Source organism: Eubalaena glacialis, chromosome 8 (genome assembly GCF_028564815.1).
Source record: "Eubalaena glacialis isolate mEubGla1 chromosome 8, mEubGla1.1.hap2.+ XY, whole genome shotgun sequence".
Lineage (NCBI taxonomy): Eukaryota > Metazoa > Chordata > Mammalia > Artiodactyla > Balaenidae > Eubalaena > Eubalaena glacialis.
The window spans coordinates 126316223-126328955 of NC_083723.1; the positions used below are offsets into that span (position 1 = coordinate 126316223).

The 12733-nt window shown below is 53.2% G+C and overlaps 1 protein-coding gene across 1 annotated transcript in view; it reads left to right on the forward strand.

Moving 5' to 3' along the window:
* The window catches only part of DPP6 (dipeptidyl peptidase like 6), a 792296-nt gene that overhangs the window by 657585 nt on the left and 121978 nt on the right, over window positions 1-12733 (forward strand). The window contains exon 9 of the mRNA XM_061198976.1: window positions 12557-12711. Within this exon, the coding sequence (XP_061054959.1) occupies window positions 12557-12711 (155 nt within the window). The remainder of the gene's footprint in view (window positions 1-12556; window positions 12712-12733) is intronic.

The following is a 12733-nucleotide window of genomic DNA, read 5'->3' on the forward strand; positions in this document are numbered from 1 at the left end:
ATTTTAAGGCTATAATTTTGCTTTGTGGTGAAAAATTCTAACTTTCAGAAGAGGACAAAATAGAGTCAGCAGTTTTAAGAAACGGATTCTTCATAAATACAAACGGCGGTAAATCTCAGTTGGTAGTTAAGTCACTATCCAATTAAAATTCCAATTTCAGAATGTCAGTCATTTTTAACTTTCTTGTGAATATTATTAACAGGATGATCAGCTTTGGCAAAATACCAGGAAGAAAAATATGACTGTCTAAGGAAATTAAAAATCACTGTAGGGTCGATAATACGTTTTACCTCAACCAGTCACTATTATAGATTATTAAGTTACCATCCAGGAGTACTGTGGTGGAACGTTCTCTATTAAATGGAACACATTTCAGGAGCTGAACTTAAAACCATTTCTGGTCAGCGCCAGGGCACAAATGGCGGACTCTCTCCAGGGCTGCCTGACCACCTGGCAGTTGGCCTTGCAGAGAATAGCACTGGGGGGGTGATTGGAGATCTGCTGGCCAAGTTCATTTTCATTTCGTGTTCAGTGGCTCGCACGGGATCCAGAATCACAGGTGGGCACCGGGGCTGTGGTGGGAGAGTGGTAGGAAAAGCAGAATGGAGATGGGAAGATAGCAAAGAGAAATGTTTCTTCCAGTATTTTCCACAAATATACTCCTTTCACATACTAGCTGTGTCGTTTGAGCCAATTATTTAAACTTTTATCCCTTTGAGTTCCTTAAGGGAAAAATAAAGGTAATAATGGTACCTACTTGGAGTGGTTGTTTGGAGGGGTAAATGAAAACTTACTGAAACACACACGCATGCACGTGGACACACACGCGTGAACGTTTTGCCTGTAAGTTTTGATGGGAAGAAGGAAAGAATGATTGGCCCAGACCTGGGGTTAGAGGAGGGGTCACAGTGAAGTGCTGTCTGTGTCAGGGCTGCCAGACGAGGTAACCTCTGCTTTCTTCTTCACTTTGCCTGGATCAGCCCTGTCTTCCTAGCGTTACTATCCTCGCCAAGGTCTTACTAATTATAAAAAAGAAAAGTGGGCAGGACTTCAGTGGGGGTTGGTTTGGGGTTGTTTTCTTGCAGGCAATATAACTTCTGCAGGCGCTTTACAAAATGAACAATGAAAAAGCAGCAACGCTTCTTGCCCTGAGCAGCTAGTGTATCCCCTGCGGCTTGCTGTTCCCGGCGAGGCAGAGATAACCCGCCAGGGCCCTCCAGGGAGCGTGAGCCGTTTGCTTTTTCTCTCCTCCAATTACCAGGACCAGCGGCAAGGGTGATCGACACTGAGGTTTCCCTGATGGCGAGCCGGTTCTGTCACCAGGTGCCCAGGCACACCAGACACAAGGCCGTACCACAGTGGCCACATCAGTTTGGTCCAGGCTCATCTTGCGTTTGAGCTTCTGCTCCCTCAGTTGGGACCCTGACGACCAATCTCCAAAGACCCAGGCTGATGTGCATTCCATGATGATAACAGATGTTGTGCAGGACTTGCTAGTGTATTCATGTATAATAACTAATATAACTCTTACAACAACCCAGTGAGGTAGATACTGTTATCATCCCCATTTTACAGATGAGAAAACTGAGGCACCAAAAGGCTGAGTCACTTGCCTAAGGTCACACAGCCTGTGAGTGGCCCTGCCAGAATGTGAAGCTCAAGAGTCTAGCTCCAGGGTCCATCCTCCTGAGCACCGCATGCCGACGTGTGTAGGGCAGGATGCTGTGCACATGGTTCCCTCCAGGTCCCTCTCCAGGACGCCTTCAGGGATGGGCAGTCACCCTCCCGTCCGACCGCCACCCAGTGGTCAGCAGTGTGTGATACCTGACTTAGCACACGTGCTACTCATTGAACATTAGAGCAGAACAGAGGAAAACGAGGTCTGCCACCACGGTCGACACCGTCCTCCCCATCCACCTCTGGTCCCTCCAAGGGTCACACGCAGCCTCTCCCCGGCCCTCACCCACCCCTCCTCCCACCCAGCGCCTGGGAAAGTGCCTGCCCTGCAGGGATCCGCATGGCGTCTGCAGGAGCCCAGCCCAGTTCACGCAGGCTCCCTCTTCTCTCCTGCACCCGACCTCCCCACCCGAAGACAGCGCACAACTGACGCTGGGCCGACAAGCCTTCATTGCTTGGGGTCTTGCATGATTTTTTAAATGCAGGCAAAGTCATTCTGCAGTAAGAGCCCCTTCTTCCTGTGGCCGCCTGCCCTGAGGATGAGGGAGGTCAGATGCTTATGTGCAGGTGTCGTTTTTCCTGGTCCCTGGTAAGGTTTTCCCTTTTGTGTGAGATCCTTAAGGCAGAAGCCAATTCCTTGAGTCTCTTCTATACCCCAGAGCATGCATCACAGCGCTCGAGTAGCTGGTGCTCAGCGTGGTCACCGGGGGAAGGTCCTGGGCACACAGGCAGGAATGTTGACCTTGAACAGGGGCCCGCGACCCCACTCACTGACACCAGCACGCCAGCGGCTTTGGAGCCCTGGAGGCCACCTCCAGGTCCTCTGGGGGCAGGTCGGCGGGCAGATCAGGAGATGCTCAGAGAGGCCGGGGCCGAGGAGCAGGGGCCCGAGCTCGTGTCCTCACCGAGCACCAAGTCTGCTCTGCGCCTCCCGCCACATCCCGAGTGCGCCCGCCGCGGCCAGGCCTGCCTTCGGGCTGGTCTAGACTCACAGATTTCCAGTAGACAGAGCCTGCCGCAGCCTTGGCCACCCTCTGCTCGTGGCTGCTGGTTACTTTGCCAGAAGCTCAGGAAACAGGATGGTGTTCTGTCTGGTGGCGGACATTCTAGAACCTGCTCAAAGGAAGTTCCGTCCACATCTAAGTCAGGGTGGGGAAATGGGCCGTGGGGCCTGGTCGGGGCGTCTGCGAATCTGCGCCCGCGCCTGCTTATCCTTGGGACCAAATAAACTGTACGCCACCGTACAATTAACTGTCCGTCCAATATGTGCAGGTGGTCTTGTGATGAACGAAATACAAATTATTCTAAAAGACACGTTGACTATTTCAAACTGGATTAAAATGTGGAATCTGCAGTGTTTTCCTGTAAGGAGGTGTGCTCATATTCAGAAAGGTTGAGAAAAAGTAATGTAAGCCAAACCCCTGATTTCACAGTCAAGGAAGAGAGGCCCAAAGCCACGGGATCAGAGCTGGGGTCCGGGTCTCCCCAAGATGGCAAGTGGCCTCCGGAGTAGCAGGTGGAATCCATTCTCCTAGGTGATGCTATTTTTGTGTGGGTTTTTCTCCAAAAGGCACTTTTCTCTCTACTAGGACATTGCTCACTGTTGTGGGGCCCAAATCTCATGTTTCTTGGGGGACCCTCCTCAGAAGAAAACTCTGATAACGAGCACGAGATTGGGCCTGAGAAGGGGCCCTGTGTCTTCAGCTTCTCCAGCCACTGGCCTGTGTCCCTGCCGGGTTCGTCTTCCTGCAAGTTCTCCAGACTCGGCTTCTTCTCCCCGGAAAGCACACCCTCCAGCTCAGGGCCCCTCATGTTTGCGTGTGTTTGATTATCGCTTGATTATCTTCCTGATTAGGACCTTAATACCTCCTTCACACCAGCATGGGAATTTAGAGTAAGGGAGGGGATGCGGGGCGGGAATCTACTTACACATGAGGCACGCGGCTCAGGAGCGTGGGGCCCTCTGTCCAGGAGCAGCTGCCCTCTGGCCCGGCACGGGGGGCGGCAGAAGGCCCTAGGAGGCAAGGGTCTGACCCCAGGGCCAGGCCACGGGACCAGCACAGAGACCAGAGACTGGCTGGCTCTTCCCCTCCCCGTCCCCGAGCCTCAGGAAATCCAGCTCTTAGCAGCATCTCCTGCCTTCCTCACATTTGTCTGAATCCTGGCCGAGGCCCATGCTGGGACCCCCTACTTCAAAAATAAACGAGTTCAGACTGAGAGCTTTGTTCTAAAGTGCTTCCTCAGGGGAGGGGTACAAGTCAGCAGACGTGGTTCTCGTTCTCCGAGGCACTGAAAGACCGTCGTAAGAGCCGGTTTCTGTGTGTGTCCAGCACTGAGCGTGTCCTCTGTCTGCTTTGTTAGACGTTTGCTTATCCACTGAGTGATGAGCGGGCGGATGGCTGGGTGAATGAACATATCTGACACGTGGTCCCCTGCCCGGGCGTGGAGCGGGTGAATAGAGGGCAGCGGCATAAGTGCTGGAAGGTCCCTCAAGTGCCCGCGGTGAAAGTGAAGAGGAAAGAGCAGGGAAAACTGCTCCAAAGAAAGATGACCACGCAGGAACAGGAGCCCAACCCACCAGCCCAGGTTTCTTCCTCCCCTGGCCATCTTTCTTTTCAAAGCTTTTCTTAGCTGAAGTTGTTCTCAGTGGTCCAAATACAAAGGCTTAAACAGTGGCCCCTGTAAGGTGGGCAGAGCTTGGCAGGCACAGCTCTCCTCTCTCCTCTGCGCCAGCTGGGAGGCTGGGCTGGAGCCACCTGAAGATGCGCTCCCTCAGGCGTCCCAGGGCTGATGCTGGCTGCCAGCTGGGCCCCGAGCTGTGCTGGCGGGGACGTCTGACACGTGACTGGGCTTTCCCACAGTGTGGTGGGCGGTCTCGACAGGGAGCAGCCCAAGCCAGGGAGAGCCCGGGGCGGGAGCACACGGCCTCTCATGACCCAGCTTTAAAAACCACATACGTCACTTCTGCTGCATCCTGTTGGTTCAGCGGCTGCAGAGGACTGCTCCGGGTCCAGAGGAAGGGACCAAGGCCTCACCTCTTATTAATAGGAGAGCATCAAGTCCCAGAAATGTCGCCAGGGCCAATTTTGGAAAATACTGTCTGCCACACTAAGCAAGGTGTCGAGCTCAGTAGAGGAATTTGTACTAAGGTATAAATGACTCCCCAGGGAAACAGAGCATTAATAACCCAAAAATGATGTCAAGAGGGTTTTATGGGTTCAGCCTTGGAAGATGCTTCTGACGTTTGTCTACTCCAAGTGGCTGTGTACCCTAAGATCTCCCCCAGATGAGTCCACCTAGTAGTTAAATTCATGGACCAGGTGTGGCACAGGAGCCTACAGGGCCTCGGGGAAAACAGTAAAAGGTAATCGGTCAAGCTTACGAGACCTGGGAGTTTAGAAGCCATAGACACAGAAGGCCTCCTGTGAACCTCTTGCCTTAAGCGATGGTCTAGCCACTTCTGCAGCAATTATAAATTCAGGAACATCTTATTTTCTGCTTTTGGAGGCAGTCTATGAATTTACATTGTATCTCTAAGAAAACACAGTCTGCTTCCTGACTACTGCATTCTCGACAGAAAATCCAGGCAGCAGGGGATTCATGGTGCGGCTGGCCCGCCCCAGTAGTGAGCTGGAGCATGAGATACCGGGAAATAACTGAAGTGGAGAAATGGCAGGCGGCTGAATCAAAAGCAGGAGGATGAGCGTTCTTGGTCTTGCCGTGCTGGCAGCGGGGCTGTCTGTGACCTCTGGCCATTCAGAAACGCAGAGAGAACGTAGATGTGTCTCTGCACCCCTCCCCCATCCCGAGCTGCACAGCTCATAGAAATGTGTGTGCGGGGTCAGATTTAGCCTCCTGCTCCGGATAAAAATGGGTCTTGGCCTTCCCGCCTGCCCCAGGAAGGTGAGGCTGCAGGAGCCGGTCCTGCAGGAGCACGTGCGTTGGAAGAGCCCTGAGAGAACACGGCAGCAGGTTCCCCAAAGGGCTCTGAAGCCTCTCATTTCCCTTCTGTCTCATGTTTGCGGCCCCTCGTCTGCCCTGGGGTTCTTTTCAGCCAGACCCAGTCCCGAGCGGCCTGTCAGCCTGGGGAAGCCTGGGCCGCAGCAGTCGGGGAGACGCAAGCCTGCCTCTGTCCCCGGCCTCCTGGTACCCACTGTCTCTCCCCGCTGCCTCTCCGCACGCCCTTCCAGGTCTGCACGACCCTCCATCACCCCTGTGGACCCTCGTTTTCCGGCATCTGGTGCAGAGGCCGCCCCCTGGGGGATTGCAGGTCCGGCCTCAGCTTGCGAATGGAAGTAGAAGTCTCTCTTTCTTGTTAAAGCGCTGTCGGAAGACAGATGAACTAGTGTCCTTTCCTGGGCGCGGGTCCTTTGCAGACCCCCCAGATGGCTGGCACTCTGTCTTCTACTTGCGAGTGATACTGACCTACAGCTCTAGCTCTGTGGGTTTGTCTGACGTTGAGGACCTCAGGAACTTTGTGACCTACTCTGGACCCCTTAGGTCCATACTATGGCATTTGCCACCTGCTTGGTCTACAAAGTTTCACCTCGTGTCTGCTCTCCAGCCAGCAGGACAGGGAAAAGGCAGTAGCCGTCACCCCCTTTCCTTTAAAGGAGGACCTGGAGTTACTCAGACCTTCTGTCCTAGCCCATAGGCAAGAGTTCCCCCCTTCACACCTGACTTCACACCTCCCCCCCTACACACGGGAGGCGGGGAAGGGTCTTTATTCTGGAAGACCATGTGCCCAGCTGTGATTCATTGCTTCCTTTTCTAAAAAAAAGGATGGGTTATTGGGGAACAGGTCGCATGCCACCTCCCCAAGAGCTTTCTCTAATTTCCCCCCAAAAGAAAGAGACCTTCTGTGTCCCCAGCCCCTACAGTCCTGAGGTTTCTGCTCACTTGGGTGAGGGGTGGGAGTGGTGGTCATATTTTGTTTACTGCATTTCAGACTACAGAATTTCATCTCTCCCGTGCTCTGGCATAGGGTTTAGGATGTATAGAGCCCTCAGTCTTCAACTCCATCAAGTTAATTTCTCTCAACCTCCAGCTTTTCAGCTGTAAAAAGGGGCTTAATCCAGGGTTCTTGTGAGTATCCAAGATTAGCAAAGGCAAGTGAAGTATGTGGCGAGGGTGAAGGCTGTAGAATAAAACATGACATCCCTCAGACGCACATGTACTTGTTGATCACCAGGCTCAGGAAGGGGCGGTGGAGGTTTCTCTGCCAATCGTGAGCAGACACAGTGGAGGCGTGGTGGGGCCTCGGGGGAGCACAGGGCGGGAGAGGGATCCGGGCAGGAGAGCCGGCCGTCTGAGGAGCGAGGAAGCCTCGGGCTGTGGCTCTGACCCCGAGCCTGGCACTGAGACTCCTGCTGCTGTTGTGTCCCTGTGGTGACTCCTGGTGACTCTCCTGGTTGAAGACTGTGCGGGGAGCGCTCGGCAGTAACGCGCCAGGTCTGGTCCGGGAGGGTGGGTGGAACCTCGGCGTGTAATTGCAGGGGATTAGACCTGAAGAGGAGAGATTTATCTAGCAGCGTGAGGGCTGTCAGGAGTAGATGAGTTGTCCCATGCACAGTGCTTGCAGCAGGGTCTGGCGCATGTTAAACCAGAAAATGTACTTGAACCTGACTGGGGTTCAGGAAGGGTCCCAGTCACAGCAGGTCCCCAGCATGTTGGGTGGAAGCTGAGACAAGCCAACTCAATCCGCCCGTTGGAGGCTGGGACGGTCCATGCCAGGGCCTGCAGGAGGCAGCCCAGCACAAGCGTCAGACGTGTGTGTGTGAGTGCATGAATGCATGTGTGCGTGTGCGCCGGGGGCGGAGGAGGCCAGGTCCAGCCCAGCTTGTTGTTAGGGCTCAGGCCAGTGGGCACCCCCCATTCTTGTCAGGTCTGGCTTAGAAATTCACCCTGCTGAGTTTCAGGGCAGAATTCAGCTGACTGTCTCCTACCAGCATTCTCCCAGCAAGGAGCTGGTTCTATGGCAACCAATACAGTCATGACCTTGTGCGGGCTCCTGGGGCTACCATAACAAAAGACCACAAACTGGATGGCTTTAAACGGCAGAGATGTATTGTTCCAGTTCTAGAAGCTGAAAGTCTGAAATCAGGGTGTGTCTTCCAGCTTCTGGTGGTTGCCTGCTTGCTGTTCCTTGGCTTGTAGACCCATCACCCCACTCTCCGCCTTTGCCACCACCTGGCAATGTCTCCTGTCTGTCTCTGTGTCTCTTTACTTTTCCTCATGAGGTCACCAGTCATATCGGGTTAGGGGCCCCCGCCCGCCTCCAGTACGACCTCATCTTAATGTACATCTTAATTACATCTGCAGTGACCCCATTTCCAAATAAGGTCACATTGATGGGTACCAGAGATTAGGATATCATATCTTTTAGGGGGACACTGTTCAACCTACAACAGACTTAAGCAGAACCTACTCTTCTTCTGTTCAAGTAGGTATACACCCCCCCCCCCAATAATTTGGAAGCGTGTTTCCTATATGCTAGTAAGACCTTCAACTGAAAAAAACACACAACCTAAAAGATGCAAGTTGTGTCTTACTCAGGGACCTTACTGAGGACTATAGCCTGGGAGACAGCCTCTCAGATAGCTCTGAGGGACTGTTCCAAAGAGGAAAGGGAGGAACCAGGATATACAGGAGTTTTTGCTGAAAAAAATCATGTAATCAAATATGAAAAAAGTACTGCTAATCACAAAAACCAGACATCTCAAGTTCATGATTGTAGGGCTTTTCTATGTATGGGAAGATGCCGGAGTCTGGTCTCACTGAAATTATTCCTAGATATGCATCATCACGATCTAGGGCCAGTATCCTGTTTTTCTCCATCCTGAATTCCCCTCAGGGCGCACTGTGGGCTGCAGTGGCTGGTGGCTTTAAGGCAGCAGCATCCTTTGTTTACTGAAATGGCAGGTGACATTTTTCTGTCAGCAGACCATAGGCATGCATTTCCAGAATGCAGTGCCTGTTTGATCAGATGTGACATATTATCCGGCAAGTACACAAAAGTCACCTGCAGAGCTTTTGCTTAAAAGGGGCTTGTGCCCTTCCCCCACCCCAATATATACTGACTGTGAGGCCTGGAGTGGGCCCGAGCGTCTGTGACAGGAAGCACCCACCATTCCCGCGTTTCCCTGAGAACCTCCCTAAGTGATTTCTGGGCAACCATGGTGGACCGACCTCGGGGGCCCCCTCTTATTCTGCATCTGGAAAACTCGAGAATTCCTCCTCTTGGCTGGACTGGCCTTCATCACCTTGAACCCAAAGGGGATTTTGTCCTTCCGGATATGGATATGCCCTTAACGTGTGTGGCATGAATGACAACATTCACGCAGTGGAGTTGGCTTCTTTGAGATACGATGACAAGAAATGAGGGAAATGGGCCCAGATCCTACTGCGAGCTTAAGCTGCATGGATAAAAATTTCTGCCTCTTCAAGTGAATGTCCCCAAATGTATCTTTCTTACTTGATTCTGAGAAGGTCCCTGGACGGGACAGGGAAGGCGGAAGGAAAGCTGTATCCTCCCGTTCTCACGAGTTATTTGTACTTGCTCAGAAAGGCAAGTTTCTCCTGTTGTTCCAAGCCAAGCGTTCATGCAGTTAATTTAGTTGAAGAAATAGGGTTTTTTTCCCTGCAAAACTCTATCCATAAACTACATTTGATTCATGGCATTTAAGCCAACTGCCTCATTAAGCTAGAAGCCTGAAGAAAACATTTGGAGAATAGGGACATTCTCAATTAACACAAAAATGTCACGATTTCATTTGCCTGGTCCTTTTCCGCATAGTTTCTTATCCTTACTTTATCTCTTTAATGAGCAGCTAACTCACAGGAAAATAAAAACACCAAGGAACAATGTGTTAAAGGGCATTTGGGGAAAATAAACTGAAGCCACCCTTTGTGTATGGCCCGGTCTTTGGCACGGAGGAATTTCTTTTTTATTTGTGAGCATTTTGCTGTGGGATGGAATTGAAAGGAACATGTGCCAACACACACACCAGATATTTGTCATCCCTGAACTGTGTGGTTTCCAGATTCCCTTCCGACCAGCACATTTATTGTCTGAAGCCTGTGGTCCTTTTCTGCATCTGTGTTCTCTGAGCAATGCGTTGAGCTCAGTGGAAATACTCTGGCATCTGCTGACAGAAGGGACAGAAATAGTACTTGTCAGCCCAGCATCAGGCCTCCCTTTTCCCCTGATTTTGTCCCTCTCACCCCTGCATGTGTGACCCCCTGCCCTGCACTGACCAGGCCAAAGCAGGAGCGTTTCCTTTTGGTCTGAGGGCAAGTTCTAGAAATGAGGTGGACACATGACAGGTGTATGAGAAGCCAGCAGTGCCCTCCTGCACCCCTGGGCCCGTCTGGGGGTGAAGGTGGCAGGACCCCTCAGGGCTGCTGATTTGCTGTCCCTCCCATTTCAGGAGGTCGCTCGGGGTCAAAGAGAAGCCTCAGAAGAGTTGTATCAGCAGGGACTGTGTTGTCTGCTTGCTCTTGTGCGATGCTGCCTCTTCTAGAAGCCTTTGTTGCACCCACTTTGCCAGCTTTCCTGTGGGGATTTTCTGGCCGTGAATGAATGTGCCGTGAGAGCCGTGGCCAGGCTCGCGGGGCTGGTTTCAGGCGGATGCCACCTCCTTGGCCCTCTGCCCCTTGTGTCCCGCTCACTGCCAGTGATTCCCCTCGTGCCCTGATGTCCCCGCGCTCCCAGCCCTGCAGCACGACGCCATGGTGCAGAACCGCCCAGAAGGTGCATTGCGAATGGTGCCTGTTTTTTCCAGCTGGCCATCTGCTGGAGTCTCTTCCCCACTGTCCCACACGCGCCGGCCAGACGAGTCAGGTGGTGCTGGATAAAGTCATTTCTCCATCCCCTCCTTCCACACCCGCACCTGAAAGTCACTTTGCCGGCCGCCGAAGACATTGGAAGATTACAAGCACTGGAGAGTTGGCTGACTTCCTTTCCCCCCGCCACCCCCCAGCAGACCTTTGGGTTTTTATCGGCTCTGCAGAAGCTTCTGAGTCGTTTCTCGGATGCCGCAAGGTCACAAAATGCTGTCAGGGAGGACGTGTTAGAGGCAGCCGCTGTGCCCCTTGTTTGACAGCTGGGGGCTTGTTCAGGGCCTCCGCGGTCGATGGCAGGACAGGGACAGAACCCAGGACTCGGGACCCCTTCACCGTCCTTCACTGATCAGCTGTGCTGCCGGCCTGGGATGCGTCCGGGTGATGGGAAGTCAGATATGCCAGGGACTTCGTGGTGGATGAGACTCTACTGTCTGGTGCTGGTCCCGGGTCACCCTGGGTCAGGGTCCCTGCAGGCTGCCAGCAGGCCTGGAGGAAAGCCCTCGGAGGGCCAGGGAGACGTATCTAGAGGGAGGCCAGCACTTCATGAAGGGAATAACTCCTAGCATTGCTAGTGCAGGCCCCACGCAACATGGGGGCTTGTCGCACCGAGAAACCAGGCCAGTGGAGCCAGTGATGGAGGGGCAAACTGCCTGGTCGGCCAGTCTCCCGGGAGAAGGAGTTGCAGTGCCCCACTTTCAGTCCTGAACTTGGCTGTGGAATGCTTTTGTAGCCACTGCAGCAGGGCCCTGACCGACGCGGCCCTGACCCCTGGCCCCCCTGCCCCCCGCCGTCTCCATCCTGCAGCCGGCAGATCCCCGCGCCCCCCTGGCTGGGCCATCAGGCTGGCCCAGCTCCTGGCCTTGCTGCCTTGCTTCTCTCATCTCTGTGACCCTTCCCTCCGGTGGCCGTCACCCCTCGGCTCTACTCCGATTCACATCCTTCCCTGAGTGGTTGGAGCACTCACTCTGTTTTCTCAGGCGCCTCAGTTACCTTTCTGTCCCCACAGGCTCACAGAACCGGTTTATGGTCTACACCTAATAACGACCAGTGAATGGGACTCACAGTATGTGATTATAGAGCTGTATTGGTCTTTATTTTAAAAACAAACCTAGGGGGATTTGGTTTATAAAAATACAGAGCGTGTACAAGGAGGAATCCGCCAACCTTAGAGCTGTTTCGCACCGAGATGCTCCTCTGACCCTAGCACTCTAACGAGTTGTACCTGGGAAGTGTCTTCTCTTGGCTTGTTCAAAAGACACAGCAGAATTGTTCTTTCTAGAATAGATAACAGATCCTACAGCACTCATCCCTAGTCAAAACTCTAATTAGCCAAGACTCTTTGGGGCGGGCAGGAGTGATGGGTGCTCCTGGTGGAAGCCTGAGAGGATTGCTCTTTCCTCTTCGGTCCCGCAGAAGAGAAGGCCATTCTGTTTCTGCCACGTGGAGTGAAATCTCCTCCGTGCTTCAGAGTGCGGAGCCTGCTGGCCTTCGAATGCCTTCCGCTCCTGCACGGCTGTGCGTGCGGGGGTCTCTGCGCCGGCGCGATCCCTAGGCGTCTCCTGCAAGTCGATTTTCTGGGATTCAACCTGCAACACAGTTTACTTCCTCACTTGGTTCTGCCTGGGTGTGCCCTGCTTCAGAGTGAATATATCTCCTCTAATTCTCTTTTTCTGATCATCTTAAAATAATAACCCACAACAGAACAATAATAAGTCAATTCAGAAAGGACTTGCTGGGCTCATCATACTCAAATTTGTGCCCCAAAAAATGGTTTTTAGACAGTTAGCCTCTGTTCGGTTGGGCCTTGATTGATTGGGTTTGCTGTGCTAGGGTTTGGTGGTCAGACCAGGCGCCTCTGAAATGAAGGCGTATCCCGGGCACAGGGAAGCCGCCTCAGAGGCTGTAGAAGTTAAGTGTCCCCGAGGGGGCTCGAGATTTCCTGTCCAGCTCCCGTGGTGCCCGGGCAGCACTGGCCGACACTCCATCCATGCCCTCCATGCCATCCGCAGTCCTCTGCTTTGTTTGTTTCCCTTAGAGGAGATTTTGAAGACCCACATCGCCCACTGGTGGTCTCCAGATGGTACGCGGCTCGCCTACGCCACCATCAACGACTCCCGGGTGCCAGTCATGGAGCTGCCCACCTACACCGGCTCCGTCTACCCCACCGTGAAGTCCTACCACTACCCCAAGGTAGGCGGGAAGCAGCAGCAGG